This window comes from Anas platyrhynchos, chromosome 2 (assembly GCF_047663525.1).
Source record: "Anas platyrhynchos isolate ZD024472 breed Pekin duck chromosome 2, IASCAAS_PekinDuck_T2T, whole genome shotgun sequence".
NCBI lineage: Eukaryota > Metazoa > Chordata > Aves > Anseriformes > Anatidae > Anas > Anas platyrhynchos.
In genome coordinates this window covers 114,242,139-114,257,845 of record NC_092588.1, presented here as the reverse complement: position 1 = coordinate 114,257,845, position 15,707 = coordinate 114,242,139, and the positions used below count along the sequence as shown (strand labels likewise).

General features: G+C 42.0%; 1 protein-coding gene across 7 annotated transcripts; it reads left to right on the top strand.

Annotated features, from left to right (window-relative positions):
• The first annotated feature begins 112 nt into the window (after nt 1-112).
• CDV3 (CDV3 homolog) lies at nt 113-15,675 on the top strand. Of its 7 annotated transcripts, none has more exons than XM_038174299.2 (6): nt 113-533; nt 1,903-1,982; nt 4,097-4,233; nt 5,229-5,391; nt 6,457-6,506; nt 6,886-8,749. In XM_038174299.2, exons 1-6 carry the CDS (start codon nt 291-293, stop codon nt 6,900-6,902), a joined length of 690 nt encoding a protein of 229 aa, XP_038030227.1. In that variant the 5' UTR covers nt 113-290; the 3' UTR covers nt 6,903-8,749. The 7 variants fall into 7 exon arrangements, with proteins under 7 accessions (XP_038030227.1, XP_038030228.1, XP_038030229.1 ...); XM_038174300.2 differs by having other exon boundaries at nt 6,638-8,749; XM_072033418.1 differs by having other exon boundaries at nt 114-362; nt 480-533; nt 6,457-8,749.
• Nucleotides 15,676-15,707: the final 32 nt, after the last annotated feature.

The window sequence follows — 15,707 nt, the reverse complement described above, 5'->3', positions numbered from 1 at the left end:
ACGCGTTCCCCACGTGGCCGCCGCCGGCCCGCCTCGGCGCGGGGGAGGCTGGTGAGTGGCTGGCGGCCTCCCCCTGCGCGGCCGCTGATTGGCCGAGGGGCGCGTCAGGCCGCGGAGGCCCCGCCCCTCCCTTTCGGGCCGTGTCAAGCGGCGGCGGCGGCGGCGGCGTGAGGCGCGGCGGCGGCCTCCTCGCGCCAGGGCAGCCGTTAGCGGCCGTTGGGCAGCCGTTAGCGGGCCCCGGAGCCCCCTCAGCGATCGCCTCAGGGCTCAGCGCCGCCGCCGCTGCCGCCATGGCGGAGACGGAGGAGCGCAGCCTGGACGACTTCTTCGCCAAGCGGGACAAGAAGAAGCGGAAGGAGCGCAGCAGCCGGGCCGCCGCCGCCGCAGCCGCTTCTTCCTCCGGCGCCGCCGCCTCGCACAACGCCGCCGGGGCGGCCGCGGCGGCCCAAGGGCCCCGCCCGGCTGACGGGGGCGGCGGCGGCGGCTCCAACGCCGCCTCCTCGGGTGCCGCCGGCGGCTCGGCCAAGAGCAAGGTACCGGGGGAAGGGTCGCGGCTCCCTCCGGCCGCGGCCCCGGGGCGCCGGCGCCTTCCTGCCGGCAGGGGGCAGCCCCGGCAGCGGCGCCGCCCCGGCCATGCGGGCGGCTGGGGAGGTTGGGGGGGGGGGGGGGGAACGGCGTTTTTTTTTTTGGCAGGGCCTCCTATTTTAGGACTATAATGCGAGAGGTGCGTTAATGTGGAGACGGCGGTGTTTCCATGGAGATGGGGATGGAGGAAACCCAAACCGTCTTGGAGGCTCTTAAAAAAAAAAAAAAAAAAGGCCGACCCCCTCAGCAGGCAGCGCGGTAACGGGAGGGCCCTTCCTGCGTCAGCTGGTGCTTTAAAGCAGGTCACGGCTCCTCTGCTCGGCGTTGATAGCATACAAGGGCCTAGGCCGGTGTTCTTTAACAAGCTGTGCTCCCAGCTGCTCGGCAGGAAGGAGGCTAAGCCATCGGCAGGCCCTGCTTGCCAGGTCTTCGTATTTCAAGTAATGCAGCATAGGAAGCGCATAACCTTCTAATTAGGCTGTGTGTTAAGCCTGTGACGAGGAGCATGGGAGGGCTGCTTATCTGTTCTGGTCTGCTTCTGGCCTACTGTAATAGCACCGCAATCTGCTGATCGAGCAGGACAAAATTGGCTCACTTAGGTGGGTCTCTTTCCCCAACTGCTTAACCAAACTCCCATCTTGAAACCTCGAGCAAGTTCTCTCTAAAGTCTAGTATTCTGCTATCTTTCTATAGTAAAATTGCCATAGTGCTGACACTTGCTTTTGTACTAGTATTTTTTCAGAAAAACACTATTTAAAATAAAGAGGCCGTAAATGTGATAGTGAACGTGAAAACTTGAACATACTGATATTAATCTTTGTCACAAATCTACTGCAGGTTATCCCAAGTATTCTTTATTGTTTGGCTCCTCAGAAATAGGTGATGGAAAATTAAACTCAAAGCTTCATGTGCATTCAGGCTGTTATAAAAGCACAGTAAAAGGGAGAGGCCTTGCCCTTGCATTTCACTGCTCTCGACTGCACGGTCCTGTTCCCTACTTTGTGCTGTGCCTTGACTTTCCTCTGGCTTTTTTTTACTGGGCTGATTTGGTTTTCTTTCACTTGAATGCCTTTTTTCTGCTGAGGCGTTTTGTAGCTGTTCTAGTGAGTTAGAATCATCTCCCAAGTGCATCGTAGATGGCATACAGTAAGTTAAGGGAGGAGGGAGTGGGATCTTTTTCCCTGTTGGCAGTGGTGTGCACACAGATTGATCTGCCATGGAGCTGTGCCTTCACCATTAGTTTTTTTTGCCTTATCTTGGTTATGTTCTTCATCTTATGGTGTAAAGGTGGTAACTTACATTTTTCTCTTCTTACAGGAAGAGGATGACTGGAAGGAGTTTGAGCAAAAGGAAGAAATTGATTATAGTGGTCTTAGAGTTCAGTCCATGCAAATAAGGTACTTTTTTCTCCCCTTTACTTCCCCCCCCCCCCCCGGGGTAGTCATTTCATATTTCTAAAAATTTTTTTTCCTCTATGGAGTCCAGTGAAGCAGAGATCTATTTCTGCTAGTGTAGAACCCCACTTGCTGTGGGGTAGCTTAGGTTACGTATCACTTTGTTTTGGGTCTATATTTTGGTTGGGATTCACAATTTCTCTTATGAATGCTTAAAATTCCCTTTTTTAAAGAGTGCGAAACAGGACTTTTTCTGAGAGAAATGCAGGATAGTAATTCCCCTTGAATCACTTGACTGATGTAAGGATATCTGATTCCATCTGTGGTGAATTCGTCAACACTTGCGTTTTTTTTCAAGAACATATTTGGTAAAACCAGGGTTCTGTGACAAGACCGCACAGGACTGCGTTTGTGAGTGTCATCCAAGATTCTTTGCTTATTTTTCCATTAGACTTTTCCTGTAGTTTGGTCTAACTTAAGTCTACCTACGTCTATTCTGGTTAAAAAAACGGTTTCTTCAAGCTGGAAAAAAGTATTAATGACCTTAGTTTCAGGCCAGAACTGTCACATAATTCTCCTTGTCCAGGTATTGATAATCTATGCAATGTTAAAATCATTTTACCTGTAACCAGTGTAATAGATGTTATCACTGCTTGAGCAGGCCTCAGACATGCGCTGTTCTACGTAGTTCTTGAGTTTTTTTTCCCTCTTTGAAGACAGCTGGTCCTCTTAGGCCATTTACACATTTCTGGTCCACCAGCTCTCCGTGCCATCAGTGTCACAGCAGCCAGTGACATGTCCGAAAGGACAAGTAACAAGTGGGGCTGCTGCTTCCCTGGCTGCTGGCGCTGGTGGACTGAAAAGCGAGTGCTGTGGCTTTCCAGACAAAAGCAGCGTTCTGAATACTTTTGATGCTGTGGCATATTTTCAGGCACGTGGAACTTTGTCACAGCATTTTGGAACTGCTCAGTTTGTGGATTCAGGGGGAGGTTGGACAAGCAAATGGAGGAAAAAAACACCAGAGGTTCTTAGTTGTCCAGCCCAGGAGATGTTTAAGCTGAAAACAAGACACAAAGTAATTTGAGGGGGGAGAATGTTGTATATGCTTACTGTGCTCTTGCTGGTCTGTAGGCATCTGCTTTTGGCTGTAGTTTCAGATAGGACAGAGAAGCATTTGGGCCCTTGGTCCCATTTATGGGTTTTGTTGAATGTGGCCAAACACTGAAAGGCCATTCAATATTCAGAAGTGTTAAGCATTTTTGACTGTTCTCTGCTTACTGCTTTTACAGAAAGCCTCTCTCTTCTTGATTAGTAGGATTTGGTGTGTTATAAAGTTCTTCTGTATTCACGCTTTGCTGTTCAGATTGGTGTCTTTTTTTTTTTAAACAGCCTCACCCTTCATGTATGTCCCATTATACCATGCAGCTTTTTGTAGTAGTTTGGTCTAGCACATTATTTTGAGTTTCTGGCTATTTCTGTGCAAAACAAAATAGTCTGAATAGAATATATAGTCAGGCTTTTGCATAGGATTTATTAGACTAAAATATCCTTTTTTTTTATAATTTATTTTTTTTGGGTTGGCCACTTTAAAAAAAAAAAAAAAAGCCCAAACCAACCACGATTTTACATGCATTTGGGTAATGTAAGAGTGTTTTCCAGTTGCTTGTGGTTATAAGGAAAAGGACCTCAGCATTGGTATTCTGCCACTATTTTTCCACAGTTCCTTCCACCTGACCAGTATTTCATGGAAGCTGGACTTGGAGCCCTTCCCTGCTTTCTGTTGTCATCTCAGCACACTTCTTAAATGCCTGTCTGTCACACTAGGAAAAAGTCTTAAAGCTCAAAATAATAAATCACTGTATTTGGTCACTTAGTACATTTTGGACTTGTCTTTTTTCTTTAAATTTTACTTTTTTTTTTCCCCCTTATAAATTGTCAAGTTGTTTAGCGCTGTACCAAAAACTGTTCTGGCGGAAGTACTAGCACAGCCATCACAGGACTAACATAGTCTGGTTAAATCTTTGATACAGTAGCCATGAAATCTTGTCTGTGGTGACTGTGTAATCCGTGTCAAGACTTAAACCTCTATTTGTAAAAAAATAAATTCTCTTTCATAGTGAAAAAGAAGAGGATGAAAGTGAAAAAAGAGAAGAACCTGGTGACAACTGGGAGGAAACCGGTGGTGGTGTAGATAGATCATCTGGGCCTTGGAACAAGTCAGCTCCTGCACCAGCACCTGTTGTTGAACCAATTGGTAAATTTACCTCAGAGTTATTGATTTTACTGATCAGAATTAAGCTGCTCAGAAGGTTGAGTGCAAGGAGCAGTTCCTATTCCTGTGCAGGGTTCTGAGGAGCTTAATTGGTAATGCTGTCACTTAAGCACAATAAGCATGAATGGAGGTTGGTTTTTAATTTCAGGTTTCAAAGTGGGGAGTTGGCGGGGGTGGAAAGCATCCCATTTTTAAATGAAATCCTTCTACTTTGCAATTTGCAAGAAATCAGTTGGAAGCATTTCTGTTGATCTAAAAATACTGCTTTGACAATAAGTGGGTGTTCAGCCAATATCTGACGTTTCATATGTCAGTTCCTGAGTAAGGCTCAATGATTAGTAGCACACTGGGTTTTTCTTTTCAAATCAATTCTAGGGTATGCAGAACATGACATTGCAAAATGAATTCTCTTACTGGGAGAGGACTTGGGTTTTGATTAAATATAATTCTAAGTCTCTGTGGAGAGAAACTACTTAGCCATGATTCTGAGTTCAGACTATTCTCTTCCACTGAGAAATTCATTAAAAAGTGGGCTGCTGTGTTTTCTTGTTTGTCTGTACAGGCAAGGTTGTAAAGTTACTGTGTTAGTTCATTGTAGATCGTTACTCTAAATATGAACTACTTGAATATTCTCTTCAGAATATGCAGAAATGCTGTGAATGAGACTTGGCAAATACATAATTATATTTTTAGAACTCAAGTTTTAAACACCAGCTGCTAATAGGCTGCAAAAAAGATAAAGGAAGTCCTCAGTGGTACCCTGAGCTTTGTGAGGCAATACACTAGATCCTCATTTTATTTAGGCTACTAAGGATGGGTTAAATTGGTGACACCTCATTTCCTGCCTTGTCCAAAATATTAGAGCTTTAAGATGAGTAAAAACATACTTGTAAGTTTTTCACTTTTTTTGTCAATTAGTGGTTTTAGGGATGAATGCAAACTTAACTCTGTTGCCTAAATGTTGTTCTTCCAACCAGTTACAGAACCCCCCGAACCAGTTCAAACTGGCGGTGTATACAGGCCGCCTGGCGCCAGGGAGGGCGGCAGGCCACGGAGAGCACAGCAAGGACCACCTGAAATCTATAGCGATACGCAGTTTCCATCGCTGCAGTCCACTGCCAAGCTTGTAGACAGTCGAAAGTAAGTACATGCCATTAGTTCCCTAGGAGACTTATTTAAACTGCCGTCTTGAAGTTCTTATTTTTGGGCTTAATCCCTGGAACAATCTTTCCACATAGGAAAGATCGAACCAAGAATTTAGTCTCTGTTTGGCAAAGAGATGGGAAAGGTCTTAACTGTAATTTCCAACTATAGGAAGGGCTTCCCATGAAATAACTCTTACAGGACAGAGCCAAACAAGACTGCCAGTTACCTAATTGGCTTGCTGAGGGATTTCTCTAAGTAGACTTTCTGCTCTTGACAGCATCTGGTTCTGCTACATACTAGCCGTGGTGAGGCTCTTTGTTATTACCTGCCAGTAGAAATGAGTAGGATGTCTTGAATGCAGTTCCTTCTCATCAGAGAAGTGAAGGTAACTTAACTAGAGGAATGGGGTTTAATACAAATGCAAATTTGTAAACGTGCTGTCTGAGCTGTGGTTTAGAACGAGCCTCCCAACTTTGCTGAAGCATTTGTAGTGCTGAAGACTTGAGTCTCACCCTGCTTTTGAGTCCTGATCTTCCCATAAATTCCCTATAAATGAGAAAACTAGCCCAATACCTATTTCACTTGATGTTTTGTGATTTCTCAATGTGATATTGAATAATACAGCCTCACTGAAGCTTTGTTTCCATCTATTTTTGGTGTGGCTTTGTCTACTTGGCAAGTGAGACATGCTGTCATTGCGTTAGGGCTGTAATGGTACAAATTGGGCTACGGTGAAAACTTGTATGTTCCAGAAAGTGAATGAACATCTGTTTTCTAAAACTTACCCTTCATAAATGCACTTTAAATTTACCTTTGAGAATGTCAGTATTGAGACTTAGAATGTAATCTGAACTGTACTGGAAGATGAGCTTGATTCTAGAGAACAGGCTGTACAAGATTTGCTTGGGAATGTTTGGTTATTCTGTTAAAGCTCTAGGCCTTGGTGTTTTATGTTCATAGTGTAATGTTTTTTGTTGGGATGGGGGGGAAATCTAATAGAAATTCACAAATCACAAGCTAGAGATAAGATATTTACTGATTACATTTATTTTCCCGTAGGGATAAAGAAATGGAGAAGAGCTTTGAAGTAGTAAAACACAAAACTAGAGGTAGGGATGAGGTCTCAAAAAACCAGGCACTTAAACTTCAGCTAGACAACCAGTATGCTGTGCTTGGGGATCAGTAGAGCTGCATACACATTACAATTAAGGAATGCTTTTTTGGTAACCCTTCTACTAAGGTAACTAAACTACAGCTAACGGCTATGATGAACATGCCACCTTATTTCTGCTGGATCTGCTGCAGCAAGTGCAGACTACTTTGGCGTAACTGATTGGTTCTCCTGCACTATGGAAGCGTAATGTTACAACTTCTCCATTGGATATGGGGCAAATTAATGTAAATGATTGAACAAGAGTCATCAGTGTTCTTTAATGCTCAGAAAGATACCTACAGCCAGTGGTCATTTGAAAATCTTTTTATGTTCAGATACTGAGCCTTCGTAAAGGTTGACTACCTCAGACTTGCTGCACTCATTGTGGACACCATGTGGATCACAACTTCTGGAAGAGAAGGTTACAGCTGTTTTAGTGGCCATCTGAAACTTGAAACCAGCTCTACTGGATTCCTGTCAGAAATCCTGCAGAAGTCAGCCATTTGGTTCCAATTTGCTATAACAAAGATTTAAGTGACCTTAATGAAAAACCTATTCTGTTCCCCTTCTGAGGAATCCTGTCACGTGTAGCCATAGCCTACTAGAGACTTCTGGAGCATACCATACCACTCATACTATCCAAGTATAACACAGAGCTGTAGTTTGTTTACCTTTTTAGATAGCTGTACTGAAGTAATTGCAAAACAAATTAAAACTCATTCAGTATCAGATTTGAGGAATGATGGATTTGAACAGTCTGTTTGCATTAGACATTTTCACAGTTACCTGTTTAAGCATTTTTCTATTTTCCAAAAAAAAAAAAAAATGCCTTCCTTGTTTCTGGTATCAAATTGCAGTATATTTAAATAATGATATTATAGTGAAATAGGGCTGTTTGTTTTTATTTTTGTCATGAAGTTTGTCTTTTTGACCCTAAGGCACTAAAACTTAGAGTTTTGATTTGACACCGAAGTATCCAGAATCCAAATACAGTCATCGGATTTTGTTGTCTTAAAAATGTAAGATACATGGCAGTAGTAATACCAGATCTAAAAAAACCCTTCTCTGTTAAGAATGGGTATTTGTCTGTTGAAGGGCAATGGTTGCTTGATAACCAAAATAACTTTGTATACAGAGGGATAACTAAAGCTTGGTAAGCCTGATTTGTTTGGCTACTTTGGTGAAGCCTGCAGGCTTTTTAAGGCAGAAATCCTCCAAGTGAAACTCGTAAATGGTGTTTATTCAAGTCAGGAAGTTGCGTAATAATGGAAGGCAGTGACCTCCCTATGTTGTTGTCATTTCTGACTTAATTTAATGGAAGTAGGCAAAATGGCACTGGTACACTAAGAGTATAGGACATTGCCCCTAACTTTGATTCAGTGAACAAAACCTGACAAGTGCTCAAAGTGTCCTGCTGTAACTGTTTTTCTTTTCTTATGCCAGAAGGAAAATGAAGTACAATTAGTGGCATGGTCCAGTGTTGAGATTACTGAGTAAATGCCAAAAAAAAAAAAAAAGACCCAACATCTATGAGTTGCCAATGGCAAGAGAAACAAGGGAACAAAAACAAAACTCGCTTACTTGTGTGAGAGTACTGTGCATTTGCAGATGAGGATAGTGCTGGAATTGCATAGTTGGTTCCTTTTGATTAACTGCTGACTTGCTTTAAATCTACTTCTCTGAGGCCAAGGGGAGTTTTGCTGTTGACTTTGGGGTGGGGTTTCACCTGGTTCTTCTGTGCACAAACTAAAACTGGCCTTGCCCTTGTGGAGTTAAGTCTTTAAAACTTTTGCTAGAAGCTGCTATTAAACAGAGGGCTCAAGACTATTTCTAGTTGGAGACTGCGTTTGGAACCAAAACCCCACTGAAAGGCTGGTACCGATACCTTGAGCTCTTAGCCATGTATCTTCCTTGAAAATAGATTGTTGCCAGCGAAACCGTTGATGTGTCACTAAAAGTTTCTGTGGAATTCATGGTAAATGGACATGTCGCTTGATGTGGTAGAGATGTGAAACCTTGTCCCGATGCTCTAAAGCAATCGAAATCACCAGTACATGTGAATCAAGTCCTAGTCTACTGTATGACGGGTAGATGAGACTGTCCATTTTACTGTCTTTGAGGTTTTGGGGCATGACTTCTGGCAGTTCAAGAAAATCCTGTAACAGCTTAAAATCAAATAAAATGGAAAAATATACATGGTTCCTGGAGTCTAATGAATCTTTGCCTTTAGTACTAGCTTCTGGGCCTGCGACAGCTGAGCAAATGCAGTGTATTTGGGTCTCTTACGGGACAGGCCATGGAGTGGGTGGTAGTCAGTGTTACTGTGGTCAGGTGGACTGTGGCTAACAGCATGCAGCAGTGCATGTTAATAGGTTTCTATACATAGAAATCGAGTGTGCTACCTGTCAGTGTCTTGCTGCCACCGTTGGACTGTTTGAGACTGAACTGAATGTGAATGAAGTTTTGATTTGCTTTTCACTTACTGTAGCTCCGCTGAACTGAGAAATGGCAAGGTCTGCTTGCTGCTGTACAGCAGTCTCTGAGGAGTCCATCTGCTACTGACAACTAGAGGGGTTATTTTGGGGGTCTTTGCTTAAGCATATCATTCCAGTTTCTTTCTGGAGGGCACGAAGGGAAAAAAAAACAAATGCAGCAGATTTCCACAGTAAGGAATGTTAGGCTATTTTGAAGCATTTCTTGTGTTAAAATCACTGCCAGCAGCTATCAAAACGCCTCTTGTCAGTGTTTTCCATGTAACAATTAATTGTTCTGTATGCCGGAAATGTTGAAAATTGGTACTCTTTGGAAGCTCAGTATGTTTTTGGGACTCAGAAGTCCAACTTTCTGGTTTGTTGCGTTCGTCTGAGGCATGTGAAGAATGCCAATTCCATTCCACCAAAGTGCTTGTTGAAGGCTCGTGCTATAAATGAAGGATTGTCAGTAGTAGATGTGAGCTTCTCCATACCAGTCAGTGGAACGTACCTGTGTGCTGCCTCAGGAGCTCTGTAACCTGTAACATTTTTATGGTGGGTTATTAATTTCCACCTCAAGGGCTCAGTAGTACTTTTTCTGGCTTAAAATAAAACCACAGACTCTGTAACTTACCAAGGCCATCAAATTAGCAACTTGCTAGAACATTAAGTGTCCAGTACTGACTGGGAAAGGAACAGTTTGCATTTGTGGTTCTTGGTGATGCAGTACTTCATGTTTAAAATGTCGAACTAAGCAATTTTGAAACAGTTAGACTTCCCAGTGCCTGCTGTAGGAACCTGGCATACGTATTTACTTGAGCTCATGAGAAATGTAGGGTAGAAATTTTTGTTGTTGCCCCTACCCACCCCCCTCACTGGTGTAATTGTGCTGGGCTTCATCTTAGCTGCAAATGAAGGGATTGACAAGCAGAAGGGACCCTCTCCTGCTTCAGTTTTCTTTGTAGCTAGCTTTACCAGTCATTACTAAGGTAACTCTCTTCTACTTAGGAGTAGATGAGCTACTAAAGGTACAAATTGTGTTAGGGCATCATAGGAACTAGCATCTGTTTTTTTTTTTTTTTGGTTTTTTTTTTTTTGGTGTTTGACTGCATCTGTTGGCTTTTGAAACCATTCACCACAACACTGCTGAGACATGTATATAAAATTTGATAAGGCTGCACATCTTGGAGTTTGCTTCTCTGGGCTTTTGCAATAACATACATACATATATATATATATATATATATATATATATATATATATAAATAAATAAATAAATTAACCCTGCTACCCTGCTTGAGCAGTTTTAAACCTGCATGTTGCTTTCAGATGTGGAAAAAAGTAAAAGAGGGCAGGATATTCAACAAAAAGTTGTCCAGGAAAAACTAAAAGTTAATTTGAATACAGACAAGCTGTAGCAGGTGGGAAAAGAAAAGACAGACTCCTCAGTTTGTTTTCTGTTTTGGGTAAGTTATAACTGTCATGTATCTAGCTTGACTGCTGAAGTACCAGGTGTAGTTTCACTGGAAAATTCTGTTGGAAGCAAAATAAAATCTTTCCTTTTTTTTTTTTTTTTTTAAAAAAAAAAAAAGTGGAAAGCAATCAAATATAACACAGGGGGTGGGGGGAAATGAGAAGGAATAGGAAGGGTTTTTGCTAAGCAGCAGTATTTAATGTATAGGGTGAGATAGTAAGAGGAAATGTGCTGCAGAGGTCAGGGCTACTTTCAGACATGACCGATCCATCCAACTTCAGATCAGCAGAAGCATTTGAAGTTCAGTAGTTGGGGAAAGTATCCTCTTTTTTTCCCTTTTTTAAAGTGTGCCTGGAGAGGGGGTAGGGGGATGGTTGCGTTGACACAAAGCTGTCCAACCAGTTGTCTAGACAGAACCAAGAAAGCACAACTTCCAAGATAATTCAACAGTCTTGTTAGGAAATAAGTTGCTTCATATTGAAGAAAACTTTTTTTCTATTTTTGGATGGTAAAAACCTGAGACACTGATTTAAATTGCTACGAAGACATTACATTTTTGTGAAGCATCTTCTAATGGTATGTATATCATGGGTTTACATACAGTTGCTTAGAATACGTGTTCATATAGCAAAGTTAGTGAAGCTTTAATATTAAAAAAGCACCACAGCGTTAATGGAACATCAGAAAAAGTGCATCTGGAAAACTAGAATGAAAAGTGTTAATCACTGTATGACTGGATGCAGTGAGAAGAAGCAAGCACGTTCTGTAGCAATACCATAAGGCCAAGAGTGGGATTTGACCATTGCTCTTTCCCTGAGCTGCTGCTAACTCTTGAGTAATTCAGTGTCACTTTGCCTCAGTTTCCCCACGTGTACCAAAAAAGAAACAAACCTCAGGTGTTGTGAGGCTGGTGCTGGTGGAAAGTGATACAGAAGGACTAAAACCTGTATAAAAATGACTTTACATTAGCTTTTGATATGGTACCCTAATGCTACTGTGGGAAGAACTTATTTCTACAGAATGTAATACATGTGCTAGTCAAGTATTAGGAATTAGATGTTTAATTTGTATGGGCAAGGGCATTGCTCAGGCTGAGCACTCTGTTTCCTCTCTTTGCTTAACTACACGGTGTATTAGCATAATGTTTTTTGTTCAAACATGGAATACATCTCAATTAATATTGTATTTTGCAAACCCCATGATGGGTAAACTTCTGCTCACAGCCATCTCTTATAATGTGGCTGTTTTAAAGTTTGTTCAAGTGATGTGAATGAGATGTTCACTCATCAAAGTATATAGTTGTCAGGATACTGAGGTATTGTGTAGTAGTAAAGTAGTTTTCTTCCCCTGTCTGCATATAAACACACGTTCTTTCTACTGTTTGTCTTGTGGAGTAGCATGCAAATACAAAATAAACGTGAGGGAGAGAATAAACTTCCCTTCAAAACTGTTAAAATCTGATAGTAAGGCAGGCTGTGGAAAAAGAAGGTGAAGGGAGGGAAAAATACAAGGAAATAGTTACTCTTGTGGAGGTTTCTGTGAAGCAGTAAGACAGGAGTGTTCAGAAGAGCTGGGGGGGGAAGGAAATGTTCAGCAGATAGAGCACAGGGAGAGCTGGGAAGGGAGGAGAGGAAGGAACACGGATGCAGAAGAGATGCTTACTCTGCTTACTGTTTGCTGGTTAAGCAGTTAACTGCAGTAGGAGGAACACGAAGAAATAACTTTTATGAATGTGCCCTTGCTGGCTGTTGCTGGTGATTTCAAGGTTCATTGCTCAGCACTTACAGTGGGCCTCTGCGAGGAAGCAGAGAACATGAAGGCGGTGTGCGTGCAGACGAACCAGAGCTCTGGCAGGCACTGGCCAGAGAGATGAGGCCCAGCAGCTATTTCCTCTAACTGATATTTTTATCATCACAGCATCTCTAGGACAGTTGTTAATGTGTATCAGACATGACAATTCTCTGTCAGAAATGGTTACTGTTAACTTTCAATGAACTATTGCAGTTCCTTCAGAGGAAATGCTCAACTAGCAGAATAATGAACATTAAAGAAGAACATAGGGGGCTTTTTGGCATACTTACAATGATGATGAGTGGTATTTTTCTTGTAGCAATGAGATCAACAGACTGGTAGCAGGTTTAAAATGACTTCAAGAAATGTCCTGTTACATGGTGGGTAGGAGAATTATTTCTAAGATGTTTATCATCTGCTTTTTTTCCTCCCTTTACAAATAAACTACCTTGTTCTTACTGTCTTTCCAGTAACGAAGGGCTGCTTCTACAAGCCTCTGATCACATTTCTCCCTGTATTTTTCTAATGTGTCACTTCTTTTAAGGTGCTGATGAAACAGCAAATATTCACTGAGACCCTCTAAGAGAAATATATGCTGTAATATTTTTCCATATTGTTCTGTCTTTAATACAGCCTAACATCTTATTCGCTTTCTTGACTGCAACTACACATTGAGCAGATGTCTTCATCAAGCTGTCCATGGTGATGCCTAGATCGTCCCCTTGAAAGATCACAACTAATTCAGAATCCACCAGAGCATGTATGAGTGGTTTAAAGCCTTTCCAGTATTCATTGCCTTGTTTTTTTTTTCCTGTTGACATCCATTTGCCACTATTTGCCGAGTTTACAGTTAGCTTACCCCGGCAATCACCATCTTCCCTACTGCTGACAAACCTACTAATTTTCTATGGGCATTGGATTTTGCCACCCTATATGCTGAAGTCTTCAGTTTCATGTATATAATTCACTCTTCTTACCAGTAACTAGCATGGCATACTAACTTCTACTCACTCTGACCTTTTCTGTTTTGTTTCTTGTCTATCTTCTGTATTGCATTTCTTTCTAGCTCAGTTGTTACAGCATTGAAGCCATCAAGTTATAACTGTCTGCTTTAGTTCAAATAATATGCCAACAGAAAAGTGTTAGTTAAAATGTTGTCATGTTTTTCTTTTAACTAAAACAAGTAACTTATTCTGTATCTCTTTCAGAATATGTACAACAATAACAAAATGATTCAAACCATAAAAACAGGCTGATAAAAAGAGAACAAATGCAATGACAAGCAGCTAAAGTGCATATAAGCTAGGCTCTGGGAGATCCGATTTAATTGGTTTCAGTGGAGTTATTCCTTATTTCTGTCACTGGAGATGAGTTTCATTAAGTGAAATCTCAAATGAAGTTCTAAAGTCTAGATACAGCAGCCAGAAGCAAGCACAAGAGAGAAAAAGCCCTAACGCAGACTTGTTTTAAATTTCTGGGTTACTCTTTGTTCCTGGCAGAGCTGAAGCAAAATGTCTTATTTGCTCTGGCCAGCAATCAAAAGGGCTCATGCACGCCTGATCCAACATACCTGCTGTAATATCAAACTGGACACTGAAATTAGATAGTTGAGATGAAGGCAGTGCAGCAACACTGGGGGGCAGGCTTAGTCTTTGTGGTTTGTTTCATCTCTTTACATTCTCATCATGTACTTTAAAGATCATCCAGCTGTAAATAATGCTAAGTCTTTAAGTACTGACAGCGTTTACCAGTACTGCTACATTTGTGAATTCAGCAGAGGTGGTATAACAGAGGACTCAAGCCTGTTAGGATGTACAGCCTACCTCTTACCAGCTGTATTGTCTCAGTATCGGACTACTATCATACAAAACAGCTGCTTTCTGCTATTAACAAGCTCTGAGAGGATTGTACCTTGGATTTTGCTCTCAAATAAATTGTAGGTTAGGTGTTCAATCTGTAGTGCTTACTAGGATTGCCAAAAATGATTGTGGCTGCTGGGGGTTTATCAAGTTTACAAATTGGAGGTGAAGTTGTGCGTTTTTTTCCAACCCCTCTGAGAGCAGAGGTAGAACAGATGTAGCAATACCCTGTGTCAGAATGTAGTACTTTGTACCTTTTTCTACGCATCTGAAAAGACTTAGCTGTGCTGCTACCACAGACCAGAGCCCTGTGTGTGACCTACTGACCAGTCAGCACCCCCCGCCTGGCTGGTTCTCTGACTGCACTGTGTCCTTAACCTGGCAGTTAGGTAGAAGGCGAACTGCCTCTGTAAGCTGGCATGACTGTTTCTATGTAATTGGCTCAGCTATTCCTTTCCCTGCAACTCAGAGCACAGCAAAAAATCTCTCAAGTATTTGACATTTAACCTTTTTTTCCACTGTAATATTCCCCCTTTTTCTTTAATTTAGCTGTGCTGCCATGCCAAGGAGCTCTAGCCAGGTGCTTTGAATTACTCACCATTTATTTAGAAAGCAGTTCTGCAAGCAAGAACTCATGAGTCTGGATCAGGCTCTATTCCTTCAGTCAGGGCTCTAGCACCACCCCTGCAGCTCCGCATCTGTTGTAAAATGCTTAGCATGTAAGTGGGATGTCCTTGAGTGCTGAGGAATTTAAATCTAGATCATCCAAGGCTCTGTGAGAACCTCAATCTGATAGAATACAGCAAAATGAAAGGAGTAGCACAGCCCAAGTGTTCTGCCGTGATCAACGAGAAGGAATAGGGGTGCAGGACTGGTAGCCTGTCAGCTCAAAGAGAACTGCCTGAGTTGGATAGCAATCGGCATGGTCTAGCCTCCAAGGTTTTTGTTTTTTAATAAAGAGATGAGTGAAGAATAGGAAAGAAGACGCACCAAAAAATGAACAAATAGGGAACTGAATTTGCATTCAGCGATGTACCAGAATGCCTCAGCACCAGAGCTGACCTGAAGGACTGAAGATAAAGCCCTTGGAATGATTACGGTAGAGTACAAAAGAAAGAACGATGCTGTCTAGCTGGGAAAAGGGTTGGCCGGGAGCCCGTTCAGCACAGCAGGAACCGCGTCAGCAAAGTGGAGTACAACGGGATCTATTTCGGAGAATCACTGTGTGGCCTCCCACAGTTATCACAGGAACCTAATGATGCCTGTATATTTATATAATTATATCTTTATAGTCATAATTTAAGTTCAAAACCTGAACTATATATATATATTTTTTGTCAGTAGATTTTTTTACCCTGGTTTACCTATCATGGCTTCTGCATATGACAACTTCTAATTGTGCAGTGCACACACCTGTTGTCTTTTTGTCCCATGTTAGAGTAATGGTATCAAACTCTGTAAAGCACTTTTGTGATGTTTCCTGTGAAGAAAGCTGAAGAAAATAAATTTATCTTAACAGCAGCAACTGAATTTATACCTCCACCTTTGTCTCAGTTTGTGTT

Bases quoted from the DNA above. Each gene is read 5' to 3' on its own strand.
- CDV3 (XM_038174298.2), top strand. From the start codon at position 291: ATGGCGGAGACGGAGGAGCGCAGCCTGGACGACTTCTTCGCCAAGCGG. The intron at 534-1,902 runs GTACCGGGGGAA...CTCTTCTTACAG, and splicing joins GCGGCTCGGCCAAGAGCAAG to GAAGAGGATGACTGGAAGGA. The intron at 5,392-6,456 runs GTAAGTACATGC...ATTTTCCCGTAG, and splicing joins AAGCTTGTAGACAGTCGAAA to GGATAAAGAAATGGAGAAGA.